The 21,962-nt window shown below is 32.8% G+C and overlaps 1 protein-coding gene across 1 annotated transcript in view; it reads right to left on the bottom strand.

Annotated features, from left to right (window-relative positions):
* Nucleotides 1-5,973: 5,973 nt before the first annotated feature.
* Nucleotides 5,974-21,962, bottom strand: part of LOC128229954 (melanopsin-like) — a 95,577-nt gene continuing 79,588 nt past the window's right edge. Inside the window, exon 2 of the mRNA XM_052941881.1 lies at nucleotides 5,974-7,779. Within this exon, the coding sequence (XP_052797841.1) occupies nucleotides 6,367-7,779 (1,413 nt within the window). The 3' untranslated portion in view covers nucleotides 5,974-6,366. The remainder of the gene's footprint in view (nucleotides 7,780-21,962) is intronic.

Genomic DNA, 21,962 nt, shown 5'->3' with positions numbered 1-21,962 from the left:
AATTCTGCATGTGCTCATTTTCTTATTGTTTCAATTGTGTCAGCAGGCATCGAAAAGGTCCTGCGTTATTTTGACGTTATTTGAAAAAAACCTCTTTTAGTTAAGGTCAGATCGTTCTATAATTGAATGGGTGAGACAGAATGACGGTAAAATTTTCTTAAACGAAATGGGTGTATATATAAGTTTTGAATTGCGGGAATGATGTTGTACTCTGGAATATGAACGTAGTTGGGCTGGTTAAAGTACGCGCGGAGTCCCGCATGGAGCCCTCAGACAACACACATTAAAATGCACAAATGCCTTCAAATCAGATAATGACATAAGTCCTGAAATTCATTCTTTAAATAAGAACAGGTCTACCGCACGCATTTAACAATTGACAATTGATAATATAAAACATATCACACCGTCTGGAAACCATCCTCTATGAAGAAATAAAAAACGTTTTCAAGAAGTTTTATGATGTATAGGGCGCACGTAGTGCTTTTAAAACACAAGCAAACTATCTCATGCAGTAAATTACATGAGACATAGAAACCTTATCTGTTAACAATTTTAACAAACTGAAAGTATATTATCCATACATTGGAAATGATTTTTTTTTGTTTAAACCAAAACAACAATTTCTGGTACAGAATGATTATGTCAAACATTTAAAGGAACCATGTGCTCGATTCAGGTGAATGAAGTAGCTGTCCAACGCTGCATTGTGGTTTTATTCACTACACAGTCTTCAAAACCGTTATCAACTTTTCAAGATTTCAAGTTTCAAGCTAAATTTGCAATTCGGCATTCCTTGCAAATTATGCTTTTTTGTAAATTAACCAGTTTTAGAGATATTCAACCAATCAATCTATCAATCAATCAATCAATCAATCAATAAATCAATCAAGCCATCAATCAATCAATCTAGCAAATAATCAATCAATCAGTAGATAAAAAAAAAATCAATAGCTTTATTAACTCGTTACTGAAGATATGCAATTGGAATGCCATTATTAATTCACAAACATGTTAGAATTCATGCTTATCTTTTTATTGAAAATTGACATATGTAATCATTTCATATTTACTGAAATATCAAAACATGACAGCCATAACGACATTCATTAGATTTCTCAGCGGGTGATTAAGGCGTGCATACTTTGTACTAAACTTCATTTGTCCTGCTTTTGATACCACCTACTCACTGAAATTGGCAGGTTTCGACTTGGAATCATCCCACCAAATTGCAGGTCATCAATGAGCTAAAGTAGGTACAAATCATATTTCTTACTGTTGTGGATAAACGTATTTTTACTAGAGGTTTATAGACGTAAATACCATCAAGAAAACTTTACTTTAATTTAATGTTGTTGTTTTGGCGCCGAAAAACGCATAAATGTCATCGAAACGTAATATAATGCATGTGCAAACTCGAAATTGTAGGGCGCTTTTCATTTATAATTTTTTTAAAACTAATATAATTGAATAATAAATATCTAAACCGAAAGAGTAAATCAATTGCCAAAGGAGAAGATTTGTCATCACTCTAAAACAATACACGTCGATTGCGTCATTGCTAAAAGTGTATCGAGTCTACACACGGACAAGCCCATCAGTTATTAATCTGCTATGAGCATCCGATTTGGAATTATTTGCATTTCACGATCATTACCGGCAGTAAAAAGTGTGCACAACATTGAGAAGTGCTCGCTATAAAACATTTCTGTAGAAGTTTGCTCCCCATTGATATTGATGCGTTTACTTTTGAATGAAAAGACCCAACAACAAATAATTATTTGCTTCATTTCATTGACCCTTATTTAAAGACCAAGGTTTTAATTTATTTACAGTTATCGCAGAGATGTGTAAGTTGAATTCATTACCACAGCTGTAACGATATTTTGCTTATAATATAAATCATAAATGTTGGTTTATTACCAACAAAAGTTTCGTTCAAGTGATATGAACCTATTCATGATATTTTTTGGGAAGTCTTTACTACTGAAACATCGAACAATACATAAATCATCTGCTGTCAAATTTAGCTCTTTTAAGATTGTACAATTCTTTTTTATGACATCAACATTATTTCCTATAAGAAAAACGCTGTTACCTCTTGAAACAAGTGTTGTTAGTAAGGTTTTATATTGTGTTTTGGCGGAGGTATGTTTATTTTGTGACGCCTCCGAGTGTTTTGGTCTAGTTAGTCATTGAAGTTTAGTACACAGACCTATTGTTACATATTATGTACACCACGGAGACACAGCTTGTAATATGTTCAGTAAGAAACTATTTACATGCTTTCAGAAGCCACTGTTATGAACCTATTACCAGAACACGTACCCTAACAGTCATTTTGCACCCTGCCACAGGTAAGGATCGTCTGGTTTAAATATACGCATGATTCTGGTAACATAGGGTCATTTCAGTATCTAGGGCACAGGTTCTAGTTAGGATCGATGTCTTATAATAAAAAACCCAAAGGATTAAAATGGCAAATTTTATTTTATTTGTTAAACAAAGTGTTTTAAATAACATAGTTTGTGTATACGTAAGTTGTTTTCAGGGGAACACCATGCGTACAGCAATTGTCTCGTAAGTACGGAAGAGGCTATCACCTTTATGTTGTTTGCGAGTGTAATGCCTGTCAATTTACAGCTTTGTTTATAAAAAGCCGATTTCACGGAATATTGATTAACTTTACTACGCGATGAACGAAATTGTTGTAAACTTTTAAACTGTAACCTTTCGATGGTGTGCTTAAATAATAAATGAAAAAAATACAGCTGAAATATTGTCTCCAATTTTGTATCCATGAAACACAAAGAGCAATAAAGATTTGAAAATTAAGAACATTTTTGGTTCAAAACGTTTTTAACATCAAGACAGTTATGGACAATCGGACAGTGACATAATTATACAGCAATTTCTGGGAAATAACCGCAATAATTTCTTAAGAACAAGTGATGTTAAGAACCATTAGAACATTAATAGTATTTCGTAGGTCCTTCGAGGGCTGTTCAAGAATTTCTTGGGATAGTTTACATTTACATTTTATTTTGTTGATTTTATTCTAAATCTTATATTTGTCATGGATTCCGCTATAATATGTTTTATTTTTGTACATCTACCTTTGTTTGTCAATAATCGGCGCACGGCAATAATGTGATTTATCCAATTTAGCTTCTTGCCGAGAATACACTGTGATGAGTATCGAAATACCAGTAAACCTGTACCGCTTCGTATATATATACTTCAAGAAGAAATGTTTCAGCTGCATTTGTTTTATTTATTATTTTATTATAAAATATTATTCCGTTTCAGCGTATCACTAATAATACACTGAGTTTAGTATCAAAATACCAGTTAAGCTGTATCGCTTTGTATATATACTACAACCCAAAATTGTTTAAACTATATTTAAAGTAATACTTGCATACTACTACTGAAACGAATAAACTCTTAGGTATGACCGCACAAGTCTAGCGGTAAAACAACAAATCGGTGAATCGAATTTTATACTTCATATTCGATGAAAAGAGTGAAATTACGTAATACAATAAGTATATACTGGACAATGTTCATTACTACTCTTGCTTGGAATGCAGAACCGAAATGCATCTTATGTCAGCATTTTGGTTAAGCTTTAGACACCCTTTGGCAATATCACTGTCATTTTTATCCTTAGACATGCAGTGACTTCATTTAGAAGACTTGCTGATAAGTTATACATACTACATGTTAACATACATGTGCAATTATCCCATCATATACATTTAAAGTTGAGATGTAAGTTATTTCAAAGGTGGTTAACAAATAAATTACCTGATTTTCTATCTTTTTAAATGATACGTCTCTTGACATACAGAAACTGGCATGAAACTGTGTAAGAAGTGTTCGTCGAGATTTAGAAAAAAATATCTGCGAGTTAATTGCTAATTTCAAATGTTACGTATAGTCAATGAGATTTCATAGACACAAATAAACATTTTATACCGGAATGCAACACCACAAAGACCTACAAGTACCCGCAGACACAGTTTCGATATTTATATTATAATTATTGATTATTTCATAAATAAACCATTTAAATCATACATGGGCTAAGCTCAAGGATATTATTTATCTCAGAAAAATACTCATATCTGTGAAGAAGATCTAACAAACCACCATTGATATATGTATATAAGCATATACTGCTGTCTTTTAATTGTTAGACCGTGTTGATGAACTACAGCTTTCATTGTTGCAAAAACACTCGTAATATAAGTAGTGAAGCACTACAGTTGCATACATATTTATAGACTTAAATAAGACAATATACTGTCTCATGTTCGCAAAAGATCAATGGTGCTGCAAATATATTCATATATTAAATGTGGAAACTCTGATAACATAACCGTTACACTCATACAGATAACAGAATAACTCTGCATAAGGTGTTATCAGTCAGAAAAAAACCCCGATTTATGAGAGTTCATCGGAAAATGATGTCAGGACGATTCCCGTAGTCTGAACAAATATCATTTCATAAGTGAACTTAACATTTAACATTGGCACCTGACCGATTTACCAAGGCTTTGGGTTTTACGCGCTTTGTTTTAAAAAGAGGTTTGCATTTCTTTCGGAAATTTCTTCAATTAAATGCAGTTTTTTTCTAAGATACAATCTCATTGAGAAAAACTGTACTGATAAATGTTTTCGGAAAAATATGTTTTGTGCCAGCCTATTTTGGCTGAATGTAAACAATTCGACATTGTTCTAATTAAACAAACACTGGGAATTGAAGTTGGTGTTAAGTTTTGTACTTTCATTTTCACTGTTAAACCGGTCCAATGAAAAATCTATTAACCGATAACCCTCCTTATCCTTCAATTGTTCTCCGTGCACCATCTAAATCGTTAACAATCTATACTTTAAAGGTTAATTGAACTTTTGGATCGTGTATCTTTCGCCATTTTACCAACCGAAAAGGGTTAATATCAATTGAGTGCTTAACACTGAAACAAATATTTCGTTTAATCTAATTTCGAATATTTTTTTTATTCTTCTGACATACACATAAATAAATGGGATGTTTTCGTTACAATTTGAAAGCAGTGTTGTCTGCAACAAATGTTGTTTTAAGGAAAAAGGTGTCCGGTTTAACTACATAATAAACCTGTGATGCATGAGTTTGTTTGGTAGCATGTGTTATCACTTTCATACAATTAAATTTATTATGCTGTCACTAAGTAAACATAAAAAAAAATGCATATATACATACAGCTATTCACTTCTATATCATTGTTATGCCATGAGCGTAACTCTCACGAGATAAGTAAAGTTGATATCATTTATGTTTAACAACGATTACCATGAACATTGTATATACTTATGCTAAATCATTCTACGGCACGATGTTCGTTATGAGTTTGGTCTTGTCATGTGGCGGGAAAGGGGAGTAGCCGGAGAAAACCAGTTGTCCAGCTTCGTGACCAAAAATCAAACTCATATACACCCATGTTTGGAATGAAATCCAGGACGCCTTGGTGTGATGCAAGTGTGATAACCACTGACAACAGTTTCGAGATTGGTTTATACCTCTCTTCAACTCAATAATTGATTCTTCTGCAGTGTATTTGGATTTCAAACTCAAACACCATATTCGCTAAAGTGATACAGATTTAATTGACAGTATACGTAAACAATTGAGATTTGTTGTATTGTGATTTACAGAAGGAATCTTGATTAATAGTTAGTGTTATGTTTTAGGTTATAATTTCGTCTGCTTTAATGTAAGATCAAATAAATTGATCTCAAAATATTTTCTCATCAAGTTTGATTTGTTTAAAAAATATTATGATTTATTATACTTTCTAGTGGATGGTTTATCAATGAAATAAGATATTTTAAACGCTTTCAAACAGTGGTTGTATCAATTTGATACTTTTCACTGTTACGCAATTTAATTCCGGGTTCCAAATCAAACGTCAGCTGGCTCAGGGATTGGACGCTATTTAATAAACATGTAAGATAGCAATAAAGTTGACCTCGTGAACATCAAAAGTGAATATTTCAATATTAATATATATGTATAAATATAAATTGTGTTTCCCCACATGGAACAGATAATGAGAAAAGTATTACAACATTTATCACATTGATCAAATTCGACCTTGCCTAGTACTTCTTAACAGGATTCATTTTTGACATTTTGAAGACTGCGCATTTTCTGTACTTTTGATTGAAATAATTTGAACAATAATGGTAACAACATTTCAACACTTTAAGCCACAAGATTATAATTACCTCGCAATGTTTATATCATTAATATTGAACAAAAAAGTATGAAAACTAAATAAAATAATAATAATAAAATAGTGTTTATTATAAATATCATCACATTTCACCGGAAACTTCATCAATATAAGTAACATCGTCTGGTAAGTGCGCATCATCCTGATCAGTGTCCTCTTCGAGCTCAGGATTTTGTATACAGAAGTAAGGACGAGTCATGGACTCAGGTTCACTTGGCACAGTCAAGTCCTTCAATGACTTTTTTGCTCGATAGTTACGTTTCACACGACCACTTGCTAAGCAAACTGGGAATGATTGAGTCCTCCGGCCCGCCCCTGTTAAAGCTTCATTTTGATTTCTTTGTCTATGGTGTCCTGACATGAAAGGCGTTGACCGAAAACGGCGGAAGTATTTAACACTGTTTTTACGTTTGTCTTTGTAACAGTAATACAGTATTTTACGTCTCATATAACGTTGCAACGATATTCTAAGTGTTTTATTACGTAATCCGTAAACACATGAATGAATAACAGGCGCTGAGAGAAACAGCATCATTATTGTGGATAAGAATATTTCGTTCACGTGAAAATGCTTCGTGGAGAACACATCAATTGACAATAGCACCGACATTGGCACATTAACAATAACAAATGACCCAATCAACGTCAAAATGGTATACATAGCTTTGGTTCCTTTCATTGAAAGATGTAAGGATTTGCTACTTGGTGCAGCAGTAGCTTGAAGGACACAAGTCATTCTAATCATTGTAGCTGCTATTCTACTAATCTGATTTTTAGCGATTTTATAAATGTTCAAGTAACAAAACACCATTATTCCCAGTGGTACGTAAACAGCTGCAAGTAAAAATAGGAATATGTATAATTTCCCCGTTAAAGTATTTCTACACACAAAACAGATCCCCGTCTCCGGATAAAAGACGAACCGGCTGTCACCTAAGAGTGGTGGTAATGATAAAACACACGCTAATAACCAAACTGCACCGAATAACACAGCAAGTTTTATTGCCCTGGCTTTGAATGGATGTTTCAGCGGGCACGCTATTGTCTGATATTCATCCCAGCTTAATGCTGTAATTGTCCATGATGTAACCAACGTCAACGCCATCAAGATAAATCCATATACTTCACATACTATTAAACCTCCTATCCACATTCCGGTAAAATTCACAGCAAAAGTGACACCATTGATACATATTGTGAAAATCAACCCCGTACATCCTAAATGCACTAGAAGTATATTCCGCATTGTATGTAGACGTCTATTTGGTAATATTGCCATCAACATGAATGTGTTGAACGCTAATCCTGTTGCACAATATATCGCCAACACCACTCCTCTTGTTGTTGCAACAACACCAGTGTTTATATTATAATCCATAACCATATGATCAAATGGTTCATTCCAATTTCTGTTGATGTTCTCATAGTGACTGTTGTTTTCAAATATTAGCATTCCTGTCTCGTGCACATTATATTCTGGAGTGTGCATTGGTTTCTGCTGCATCATTAGATATCATCCTACTGAAATAAATTTAAACATTTATCTTCACCGCAATATTACAAATGTATCATCGACATGAATGCATGCCAATTTTCTGTTTTGCTTAACAAATTTATCATTTACTGAAATTACGTGTACTTCTATTCAGCATGTGAGATAAAGTATGGTTGAAAGCAACATCTTCCAGAAATGCTTCTAATAATATCCACTCAAACCTTTAGAAATCATGGGCCAATAGCATTACCTATTTTCTTCTGATTAAAATGAGAATCATAGTCCTAAGGAGTTGAATAAGTCCTCTCATGAAAGATGAGTGGATACCAGGAACATTAGATAAACCCTCCATGTACTTATAGATATAACCTAAGATTGCTGTTTTTTTTTTCAGCTGCACCTGTGTTTATAAAACGTAAATCATCTTCTCTGATAATCCGCCTTATTTAACAAAGGTGCATCGGTAAAGTCATTACTACGTAAAGATAGAAAATTTTCAGATGATTTAAGAAGTCACCGCAATGAACTTATTTCACGAAAACGTGCACAAATTATAATTGGGTCGGCAACGTAACAGGTACTTTGCGCTCTTTTCAAGATTACGAGTCGTCTGGTCTTGACAAACAAACTGGTAATGGCAACATGCGGTAATTCTGCTTCTGGAACACATGTAAATGGTCAATTAAGATTGGTGTCCGATCTAATAACGAACCAAATATTTAAAAGGTTCGATTAATTCCATACGTCAAACAAAATTGTTTTGATTGAATATTTTGTATGAACGTAATCTACCTATATGTACACGTATATAGATAGTTTGGGAATTATCAACAGCATATGCAACCAAACAATGAATACTTTATTGATACCTTTTTTAATGTCGTGATTATTTTAAACAAGTTTGATATTGCTCTTGATGGAAAACATTTTCCAGGAGAAGTCCGGTATAGAATAACTACAGCCGTTTACTTCAATAATAGTACGGTCATTCTTGGAAAGCTACGTTTGAAAGAGAAGGTTTGGATTTGTTCCCAGTTTTAGTACAATGATGTGTTGGGATAACAGTGAGATTGTGTATATAAACTGGTCTAAACCCCAATAGATTTATATTTTACTGACCGTTCCAAGGCGGTACCTAACAATCCTTAATAAACATACCTAGTTTTTTTATATATATATATAGTATGTATGCACTGTGCTGCGTGTGGAGTTTTCGAGTAACTTAAATAGTGAATGGTTTAACGTTATTGTTTATGTTTTTTATGTTATATGTCTTTGGCGTTTACCCAGTGCAATTAAACCGGGTTTAAACTGTTTGCTACTGAGCTTGTTTCTGTAGCTTTTCGCATAATTATTGGGTACAATTATAGGGTCAATACACTTTTTGAGGTCGTTTCTATATGCAAATGCCCATAAATTGCTTTACATCCCGATTGTGTAGCTTCTACTTTTAACATATAATTGGTGGGGTATCTTATTTAAACCGGAAAACTTAGTGTAAATGGTCTGGCGCAGACGCTATATTTTTTTCAATCATAGATTGACAATTTCCGTCTGTTTTACTTGAGCAGATACAATAATGTTGAAAATGTCTTTATTCATTGCACACGACACAATGAAATCATATCCATATAAGTCATTTGTTCTGAACCACATCGGGAAAAATAATATCATTCTGAAGGCTCTAGTAGACTCCAATTTCAATGAACACTTGTGGCAGTGACCACTCCAATGCGTTACTTCCATCATTTAACGGTAAAGCAATTTTAATTAAGGTATGGTTTTACATTTTACTGACCATTTTAAGTCGGTATATAACAGAACTTGATAAACATCCCTTTTTTAATTTTATAAGGTAAACATGTACTGTGTAGTTTGTGAAGATTTGTGCTGTTGTTCCAGGTGTCTGGTTTGTGATTGTTTGTTTTTGTGTTCTATGTCTTTGGCGTTGATCCTGTGCCATTTAATGGGGTTTATGTTTAAACTTTCGCCTACTGTGCTGGTTTCTGTAGTTTTTCAAATAAATAGTGTTTGTAGTGCGTGTATGTGGTGTAAGTTATGTTTTGGTGTAAGCATTTGCAAATGTGATGTTAATATGTTCATGTTTATTGTTCATTGTCGTAAAGGTCCTTGCCTTGTGTCCCTAAATAGGGTTTATTTTAAAATTTCCGACAACTCGACTTGTCCCTTTATTTTTCATTGTTAAATTGGGAATAAAGAATCCAAATTCAGGTCTTTCGGCGTCTATTATTATGATGTGGGATTTGATATCGCGTATGTAAAACCAAATGCCAGTCGCTTACGCCACGGTAATTTGTTGTAAAATGCACATTTTCCTACCAATAAAGCCCGGCTTTTGCTCATTAGTACATCCCCCGTACACTTATATCATGCAATTAATATTCAGATCTTCATTTTTTTTAAATCCAGTAGTTCCATTGTAATGTGACCTTGATTTACTTCTGGAAATTTGTTTCACTAATAAAGATTCAAAATGTATGCATCAGGATTTGTTCAGAATGTTTAAGAATTTCTGTTTACTCAATGCGCAGCAATTTAAGATTAAAACTAATTTTATTTAGTTTGAAAGATCTTCAGGGTTCTTATTTGATAAATAAGGGCAATCTTCTCTAATCTTGGGTCTTCTGGATAAAATAAAAGCTTTTATAAAAGTTCCGCAAACGCTAAAACCTTCTCAAGCCTTGGATTTGATTAGATAATGTAAAGATAATATTTAAACCTTTTGTTAATATTATTCTAAAAATGTTGTTGGTTTCAAAATAGTGTGCATGTCAATGTTAGCAGGGTCATGTTTACGAAGTCCCATTTTGCTGTCAAAATCAAACGTAAGCGTTCTTATAGCTTGGACACCATATCACTGGCGCCATTTCCGGAACAGATCGATTTCATCAAAATTTTAACACTTTTCTACAATTAAATATCAATTATCGTCATTTTGAATCAGTTTAAACAAAAAATTAAATGAAAAATGGTTTCTTCAGTGGGATTTTAAATTTTGGTGCTCACTCAATGAAATATAATTGATATCCGACAGAAAAAAAGAAGTATGCTCTTCATAAGACGTACTTTAAGGGATAGTGATGGAAATAATGTGCTAGCTGTATTTTCATATATCCCCAGTGGTAAGTCCAAAGTTGAAAGTAGTACAAATAGGAAAATGAATATCTTTCTCGTCACCCTTCTTGCCGTTACCGATAATATTAGATTAATACTGGCGTAATTTCAACTGCAGTACTTGGAAATGGTATCAAATGAATAATTTCTAATCATGTAGAAAGTGCTGGTGATTTACACATTTTTGATGCGTGCATTTCTATCTGAGGCGAAGGAAATTGTGTTTGAGCAAGCATAGATTCCTCCTCCAGCAAAACTGATTATCCTTCTGGAATATTCTCCGATAGTTCTCCACGGAAATATTTCACATATATATACACAATTGCACTTGATTTACCTACCAATAAATTTGCGTTCGTATTGCAAAAAAAGAAAAATACAAAAATACAATCATGCCGCCTCGTTTACCTTTTGCTGAAAGCGACCCAAAAAATCACATTGGCCACATTTTATGCTCCCTTACCCAGGTCATGCATATATAAAACACAAAATAAATAATAATCGTGATAGTTTTCTGGTTTATCGCGAAAATAATTACCAGAAAAATCATCCTTGAAAAAGGGTAAATGTTAGTATAAATATGTATTATTATTTTTCGTGCGTTCACGCAGTACGAATATTTACTTAAACTGAATTGCAATGGCTACATGTATGGTAATTGTATAAAACACTATAATTGTAAAATTGTTTCGTGACAGGTTGCTCGGATTTATAACAAAGAACGAACATTATATAATTTGATATGTTTGATTTATATGTATTTTATAAATAAACGATGCGTAATATAAAAATGTATATATATGATATTACCTAATATTCTAATGAATTCTGGGAATTCTCAGAATTGTAAATAAGCACGTAGGAAACGATGCATTTTTGATTTTAAGGATAATAAAAAATCTTCTAAATTCCATTTACTATGCAATTGCTGCGGGAGTTAGTCGAAGTAATACTGACAAATATGTACAATAATCTAATAAAATGTCTTTTGTTACATACACGATTGCTGTCGCGGGTGAGATTGCTATTTTATGTTTTATTGGGGAATGTTCTGAAATCAGAAACACGACCTTTAATGGCATTATTGGCAATTTCTTTCGCAGTAAATCATCATTTTGGAGTTCCATATTTGCTCAGGATTGTTCCATAGATACTATAACTGACACAGTAACTGTCTCTGTAAAATATAGCTAGGCTGTCGGGTCTACCAAACCTAAGGACCAGCCAATAAGAACTAGATTGGGGAAATGGTTGTTAAGCAATTAGCGTCATAGATCTTATTTATGCTGGCAAAGGTTAGTGGTAGAGAACAGGCAACAGTCATGAAGGGATGTTATATGTGTGTAGCACATGGTAGACAAATGAAATTTTTCTACAACACTTGATTTTATAACACATGTATATATTTCCTTTGTATGAAACTGATTGGTATACATCTTTTTATGTTTGTATTTTTCGTCATTAAGTGCATTATTCTGCTGCACGGATCTTTACCATTCTGGTATATAAATGTGCACCGTCTTAAAAAATAAACCACCTTATTCAGATACCATACCAATTCTACATTACTGACAATAATCATACATTGTATGATAATTTATCAGTAATAATACCGAGTTTTAAGTAAATGGCACGTGTCAAGACGGTTCTGCAACTGAATTAATTTAATGACATACACATAAAAACTCCTGGATTTTCATATAGATGACAGTCGGCATTGGCTAAAACTTAATTATAACGCTAAACGAAATATTTGAAATAATTGGTCATTAAGGTCATTTCGCGAAGTTATGACAAATTCACCGCGAAAACATTCTCCTATCATCCCATACTATCATTTCTTTGCAAAATATATTTTGGGTCGGCCCCAGAACATGAACTTACCCTCTTTTCCGATTACGTGTCGTCTGCAGCAGTGGCGTTTGGTCATTTCCGTTCCAAGGAAACACATACATTACCAGTTAAAATCGGTGTTTGATTGGATAACACACCAAAATATATAAAAGTGTCATTACATTTGAAATGTCATACAATGTTGTTGAACAATGCTGAGCTTTTTTAAGCACAAAACGTCCGGTAGAAAATACACCCAACTGTAGTTATTGGTTGTATGGTCATACTTTGACAAATATGTTTCATCTTAAAGACAACTCATCGTTCTTTTCGGTTCAAAAGCATAAAATGTGAGCTCTATTATCTTTTACATGGAAGTTCAATCTGTTGTTGTTAACGCCGAATCAATTTTCTCAGTTTCATGGTCTACCTCTGCGCATATTTGTTATTATCAAAGAAAATCAGACCCAGCCACACAAATTCTGCCCAACGGTAAACCAGATAGAGGAATAACTACAGTTTCCTAAATATATTAAGCAATTTTCTTAAGTGCAACAAATTGCAAAACTTAGTTTAATAAAACATCATTTAGTTGCAAAAACTGCACGTGCCAAGCGATATCAACTTTTTAGCAAGTCGTTTCAAAACAGCTTTTACATTTAATCAGTCGGTTTGCAAAAAACACAGATTTACGTTCAAAATGCATCGCGATTATCACTTCGGTCTGGGTATGAATTCCAAAACTGCTCAGTTTCCGTCTGTTCAAAGGCTTTGTCTGTGAACGGTTTTGAAGTTCTCTTCAAATAGAACACTTTATGTGCAGTAACTGTCTTGTAATCAAAGAAGAAATCAGAACCTACATTTTTTTGAGAGTTCATTGCTTGTCAAATAAGCAAACTTATAATCTGACAATGTACATGAATTATACATATCGTAAACTGTGTAACCGACAAGTTGTCCTATTCAATGTGTATGTGTTGTCAGCAGCAATGGTCTAAACACACGTACTTTTCCTGGAACCAACCGGCCTTTTCCGTTTCATGGCCACGATAAAGTTAACAGTAAGAAGAAGTGAACGTCTATATAAAGAACCAAAATAATACAACAGCTAGATTCAACTGACGTTTCCCTACCAAATAATGAAGTTAAATTGTTGTATGTAGGACGTTCATCTACGCATTATCTTAGATAAAGGAATTGAAGGAAAACATTGCAAGCACAACAATATGCATTGAAACTAACAATATTATGGAAGTGTGTTTGCAACGATTACCAAACTTAACCATACATACAAAATAGCATATGTTTGTGCTTGTATAGGTTCGCACTTATTTATGTATCAATTAGTTTGAAAAGGTATTTATATTGTAACCAGACCAAACTCTAACTAACAAATGTTTTTTAGAAGAAATATTTTTTTAACATCTTATATTTCTTAATGTGATGAAAGTAATGTATTCCAGAAGCAATAAACAAGTTGCTAGCAACACCATAGAAGTGTAGTTCAATGTTATTCTATGTTCACGAAACTTTTGTGCTGTATAAGCTTCCCGGTGTTCTATATTAATATATCAGTGAGATAAAGTTGATATCTCATTGTGTTAAACTCACTGTTTCAATATTGGACCCGTTTGGCTGTCAGAATCAAAAGTCAGCGTGCATAGAGTTTGGACAAAATATCAACGCTATTTCCGGAACACCTTAACGACATTTTAGCATTTTTTATACAATCTATTATCAATCCATGTCATTGTGAATTAGTTTAAACGATAGGAGATAAAAATGTAATTTGTTTGGACTTGAGTTTTATTTCATCTTGTTATTACCAACAGATCACATATACGTTTAAGTGGTCACTCAATGACATATAACTGATATATAACTGAAACAAACAAGTATCCTTTTTAAGACGTACTTTAAGAGCTAGTTGTACAAAGGATATGTTAACCCCATTCTCATACATCCCCAGTGGTGAGTAAATAGCTGTTAGTGTACCAATAGGGAACTGAATATATATACCGTCACCCTTCTTGCCACTTCTGATAATATTACTCAAATATTGGCGTAATATCAATTGCAGTACTTTGCAAATGACTCAAATAAATCATTTCTATTCCCTAAGGAAGAGCTGTTGATTTAATCATAATTGATACGTACATTTCTATCTCAATCAAAGGAAATTCTGTTTCTGCTGCGACATTGTTTATGATCCTACAGAAAAATAATCTTATAGGAATTATTTCCTATATATTAAAACTCGCGCTTGTTTTGGTGACCGAGGCCATTTTCGTTCATTTTGCATGAACCAGTCGACCTTTGATATATTTTCGCAAGTTTCAAAAATCGTCTTAAATTAAGCACTTCAAAAGAACTAACAAATAATGACACTGCTGTATTTTAGAAAACGTTTACTCGAAACTTAAACAGAATTATGACGCTTTATTTACATTGAACTTGAAGCCTTCCATAAAATCACCGCGACCACACTTTGTTATGCTCATTACCCGGAAAAGGTTTTATAACTACTTTGAAATTAAGGGCAATGCAGAAACCATTTGAAAAAAACCCATATGTGGCTCTATCTTAAAATTAAAAAAAATGACATCATTTATTCTTTTAATCCATCCTTACTCTACTTATTTACGAAGTTGAAAATTGCTGCTTGTTTACACACTGTTTATGTTATAATTGAATGACTGTCAAATAGTTAAATATTTTCTTCACTTCAGTCAATATTTACTTACAATGGCTACATGTAAGGTATTCGTACACAATTCTATTGTAACATTGTTTCACTACATATGGTTCGGATTTGTACAAACAGCGAATTGATATAAAGTTTGGTAGGTGTTATAAAAACATGTACATATTAATACATATAATTTGGTAATATGGACTTACAATAAGTCTTAACCTTAAATTCTAACAAATTCTGCGAATTCTCAATATGGTGGATATCGTCATAAAAATGATGCTTTGGGATCTTGACGGAAATACAATATCTCATCAATCAAATTACTGTTCATAATACTGTGGGAGTTGATAACAATAATACTGACCAATTTGTACACTAAATTAAGTTAATGTCTTTTGTAACATACACGATTACTGTCGTGGGCGAAATTGATACTTTGATATCAGAAACACGATTTTAATGCCTATATTTGCAATTGACTGTGCTGTAAATCGTGATTTTGGAGATCCTTGATCGCTCTGGATTGTTGAATAGATACAATTGCTGACATAATAAAATGTGTCTGTAAAATAAAGCTAAGATGTCGGTTCAAATACACTTAAGGACCAGTCTATAAGAAATAAATTTGGAAAATGGCTGATAAGCGATTAGCTTCAAATATCTTACCCATGCTGGCACAAGTCAGTGGTTAAGAACAGGCAAACCACATGAAAGAATGATATGTGTGTAGCACATGATAGACACGATAAATCCTCCTGCAACACTCCATTAAACATGTATTTATTTACTTTTGTACTAAATGATTGTTATAGACCTATACATGTTTGTATTTATTGTCTTTAAGTACATTATTCGGCCGTACGAGTCTATGCTTTTCTGGTTTATTAATGTTACGTTTTTTCTGTTCTATGTAATATACAACCGTATATAAAATTACCAGCACTATAAAGATACTATACTAACTCGACAAATGACAATTAAACACAGTGTATAATAGGTATTATAGTTAAAGGCCGGGGTGCCTGACCCCAAATATCCTACAGGACAGCAATTAAGCCTATTTGGCAGAGGAGGCGTGGTTAATCGGGTTAATGAGGTCTGCTCTGGTCAGCGGTTTTGATTGTAAACATTCACATGGCTTGTGGTGTTATATCATTCGGATAGAGTGGTACATAAGAATTTTTCCATTGATTTCTCATTTGAGATTAGATAAAGAAATATTCATTTACCATGACCAATACTTCTACGAATTTTGTTACAATAAGTCATTTGATAGTATATATCCAGCTAATAGATGTTTCCCACAATATGGCAGTTACAACCTCATACTATGATAGTAAACCTGTAGTAAACAGGAATCGGTAGTGAAATTCAGTTGGCTGTTAGAGGGGTCATGAACTTTCAAGATCTGTCAATCAACATTGCTAGAAAATTTGAATTTGTTTGACAGTTATAATTTTATTTATTTGAAAGTAGTATTTAGAGAGACTTTGTTTGAGAGATTTGAAATTAACAAAATATGTTTATGATACATTTAATAAACCATCTTGCATATTTTAGCATTTTTTGTTCGTTAATTATTTTTATATTTGAAAAAATGTACTGGCAGTCTGTACTAGCAGACAGCTCTGTGAGGTCGAGTGAAGTGGCCATTTTTCTGACTTTCTGCCTTTTATACTATTACCCCGGCCTTTAAGTACAAGGTCACTTCCGTAATAGCCCCAAGAAAAGAACCAACATTATATGTTTTCTCTATAACCATTCTGTGCGTTGGTATCACATAAAAAGAATCGATTTCCGACACAAACGTGATATAAACCCATTCATCATTCTCTGTGTTGTCATTCAGTGTCATTCAAAAAATCTCTACTCATATTTTTCCCTGTGTTGTTACTCAGTGTTTGAAAAAAAAAACATTACTCATAATATTCACTGTGTTGTCACTCAGTGTTTAAACAAACTATTGATTTCATTTCAAACTTCATTCTTGTTGCATAACTAATATTTTCTGTAAGAAAATCGAAGTAACATTTTTAAAGAGCTGTTATATTATTTTCATTTAGAAAGTATTTTTTGTTACTTATAGGTTATAGGTTGTGATTTGATGAATGTCAGTTTATTTGTCGACGCCAATGGACTATCCATGGACGCCGGCATTTTTGAAAGAGTTTGTTAGTCAGGCTGTAAGACTTGGCCTTTTGTTTGATTGAAATATTTTATAGACCACAAAACACGTAAATGATTTGTGTTTTGATTTAAGTTTGTCTCATGAGGGGCTTAATTATTTATATCAATCTTTCTTTCTATATATTAAAGCCCGCAGTAAATTCGTGTTCCAGTACACTCGTGTTCCACTGACCGGTTTGTGTAGAATTTGTTCATTTTTATAAAATTATACTTGAATGCTCGAAAACGATAAACAGCGCACTATTTCTAAACTGAGATAGCTAAAGTAATTTCAAGGTCGTGATTTTGTTTTAAACAATCTTAATATAATTCGAAATGAGATATCATTACCAGGCTGAGTCCGGTAGAGAACACACCCAGCAGTAGTTATCCAATGGTCATACTTTGAAAATGTTGTGAACAACCAGTAGATCTTTGTTTTTTCTTCTTCTGCGTATATTTACATTGCTACAGGAACAGACAGAGAGTTTATGAGATTTCGTTAGCACTATTTTTGAGAGCAACGAATTGCAAAACAAGTAGCATTTTAAACATTCGGTTGCAAAATGTTGCCAAGCTTAGCGGGAAAATCTATTTAGATAGTGGCTTCCTCGGGTCTTTTTTGTTACCAAAGACAGCTAAGAAAAACACCGTTCACAGTTTATCAGTTAGAATGCATAAAACCCAGATTTAAGAACAACATGCATCGTCATTTACATTCGGTCTTGATATAATTACTAACAGTGCTCAGTCACCGTCTGTTCAAATGCTTTGTGTTTGAAGGTTCTGAAATTGACTTCAAACGTTTTGCTACTGACCTTGTTACTGTTGTTTTTCATATAAATATTCAAGTAAAACACCTTGCGTGCATTAACTGTTTTGTAATTACAGAAGAAATCAAAACCTTAATGTTTTCATTAATTGCCTGTTAAATATGCTCACTAATGATCTGACAATATTACAAAATATTATTTTAAGGAATAACAACAGCAGTAATCTCTTAGTAGGCACCATGCTATTTTGTCCCCTTAGCCAATCATGGTACTGCGTTAGATACTATGCTGTGCCTAGTCTTCGACATATCACCTAAACGTGAATCAATGCATGGAGACTTTTTATTCAAGTATGTCTAATTTTAAACGCTTTCATTACATGTTTACTTTTATCATGAAAGTTTATAATTTTATATTAATAAGAGCGTTGAGTTACAAGCCCCAAGCAATATATATCCAAAAAGCTACAGAAACATATATATATAAATAATTGGTATGTTGACTTACTACCTTCACAGTCGATCTTTATGGTCTAAACGAATGGTTTCAATAACTCAGTTCCTGTTGGTCATATATATATATATATATATATATATATATATATATATATATATACTGACACCTTACAATAAATCTAATAATAAAGCACATGGCGTTTCTTTACCTTTTAAGGGGTGAAAACATTATGTACTGAAAAATAGTCAAACATTGCGTAATGTTGTAAAACTGTGCATGATTTACATATTCCTTTCCAAAAGCTGCACTGACTCAGAAATTCAAGAATTTATTTTAAATTTCGAATTGAAATCTAAATGCCTCACCTGCTTGCACGTTGATATGAAGCTAGTCATGCATTATATTCATTCTGTTCAAATGATGCCTGTCTTCGGGGAAATCACTTTAATGAAGCACCTTGCTTGCAACAGCGGAAGAATTGTTCACCTTCATTTCTTGTTAGGTATAAGACGTCATTGATGACTTCTGATTGAACGCTTAGTCAACATACGTATAGTAAGGTGAAACTGTTCATGTGATAAAAAATAAAATGCAAACAATATCTAAAATCAATATCAAAGTTAATGACATAATGACGGCCAATGTTGCTCGTAATTTGAAGAAGATCTGTATGCGGTTTTGTCCTGTTACAATTAAGGCTTTTCCTCTGGAGAATGGATTTTTCAGCAACACTCACTGTATCAAAAGCAGTATAAAATCAACCGCCTCTGTTCAAACTTGTTCATTACTGAATATTGCACTGTGTCTAATAAAAGTAGAAAACAAGTTGTTCCCATCCATTTCCGCGGAGACATTCATGAACACGAATAATTATTTTACGCTAGAGTGCAACGCCACACACGATTACTACCATTGACATTTCAAATTGGAAATTTATATCACAATTTTTGAATCCATTATTATTTCGTACTTCAACTCTTCATTCATGTGGTTTAATTTCTTTCATATAAACCTAAAGAGCATAACCGTAACCGGTAGTTTGCAGATATTGCTTCCAATAGTTAGAGGATAGGAAACAATATATGTGAAGTAGATATTTGGCTAAATCACAGACAATCAAATACATGTACATATTGTTAACTTGTTTATTATTAGACAATATTGATTGATTTCCTGCTTTCAAGGTTGAAAAAGCACTCATTAGGAATGTACCGCTACAGTTGAAGACATTTGTACATGAAATCCATTGATTAATTGGATTTCAAATGTTTGTTTATGTATCAAATGTACAAACATAAATAAAATTACTGAAACCATTACTTAGATTACATAACAACTCTGCAAATGTTTTCATCGGTGGGAAGAAACACCCAATTTATTAGAGGGTTTCTATCAGGAATTGTGTCGGGTTTCAAGAAGATGCCTGTAGTCATAAAAATTTTAAGTATCATTTCATAAGTGTAATGAAACCTTTTTTTCATTAGAACCAGTCCAACTTAACGAGGCGTTGGTGTTTAAGCTATTTTTCTGAGGAGAGTTTTTAACTTATCTTGAAGTTTCTTCAATTGAATACAGTTATTGGTATTCATTTTCAAAGATACCTGTTTCCGATAACGCTAATTTTAATTTGACTGTTCTCCGTGAAACAATTAAATCATTTACGACACGTCCGTTACAAAATGTTTATTAAACTTTTGGAGCTACGCATCGTGTACATTGTTTTTTTCTACTTTTACTAAATAAATGAATTTTATATTGGCATAGCACTTTACAGAGAAAAATATATTTTATAAAACGTTTAATCTAATTACAGATAAGATGATTAAGTCTTTAAGCAGTAGTGTCTCTAATAAAGTTGTATATGTTTATTTAATTCCAAAGTATTGAATATAACCACTCAAAATATTTTTGTTTGTATACACTGCGTGTTTCTTTAGTATTAATATCAAAGAATAAAATGTACGATAAAACTGCATACACCAACATGTAGAACGTAGAAGAATGTATGACAGATCAATTCTTTGTCAGAGACATGATTTGTCGTCAGAGACATGGTTTGTTGTCAGAGGAAGGAGCTAACAACATAAAGTTTCTATCACATCAAGTTGTTCATCGTCTTACTTTGATCATTACATACCAGCGTTTTATGCATTAAAGGGATCCATTCAAGTTTTATAAAGTCTGTACAAGAGTTTCCTTAAATGTTGGATGCAACTATTACGAATAACAATTACGTTTCATTCACTTTCAAAGAATGACTTTTTCATGTTTTTTAATGCAGTAAAAAAAGATTTATATTAAGACGGTGAATACACTCATCTTTGACTGCCTGTTCAGAAAGATTCATACGTGTAATAATACGAAATAATATAAAGTCAGACTTTCGATTATACAACTAAAAGCTGGAAAAGTAATGGGACCTGATGAAATTATACCAGATGAATGCAATTGATTAAACATGTACTAACCTTTTATTAATTTAATAAACTTTTTAAAAAAGAAAACTATCCAAACTTTTGGGGTTAATCAATAATTGGAACGATCCATAAAATGGGTGATATAAGTAACGGTGATAATTATCGACTGTTGTTTATTGCTATAGGATTCTTGAAATTGTAACCCATTAAGAAATATAAAATGTTTAAAAAGGATATCACTACCTGCTTAGCTAGAGAAGTATGTTTGGTTGCATCCAGTGGCAATCATTTTCAAACTTTATAATACTAGCATAAGGTTTCTTATTCACGTTTTACTGACAGTTTCAAGGCGGTACCTAGCAATCATTGATAAACATATCTAGTTTTATATATATTATATCCATGCACTGTGCTGTCGGTGGAGGTTTGTGCTGTTGTTCCATGTATCTTGTTTTTTGTTTGTTTGTTGTCTCTGTCTTTGGCGTTACCCTATGCCATTAAACGGGGTTTATGATTAAACTTTTGGCTTCTGAGCTTCTTTCTGTAGTTTTTTACATAAGTACTAAGTATTTCTATAAAATCCTAGTTATGTGCATTCACAAACTGATGATCTCTGATATATAGTTTAATTTTAAACGTAGCAAACAAATTTTTGTCTAATATTGTTAGTGAGAATGCGTATGGAATACGTTCAATTCATGTTCTAAG

This window comes from Mya arenaria, chromosome 4 (genome assembly GCF_026914265.1).
Source record: "Mya arenaria isolate MELC-2E11 chromosome 4, ASM2691426v1".
Lineage (NCBI taxonomy): Eukaryota > Metazoa > Mollusca > Bivalvia > Myida > Myidae > Mya > Mya arenaria.
The sequence above is the reverse complement of the archived record's forward strand: the minus strand, read 5'-3'. Positions and strand labels throughout refer to the sequence as shown.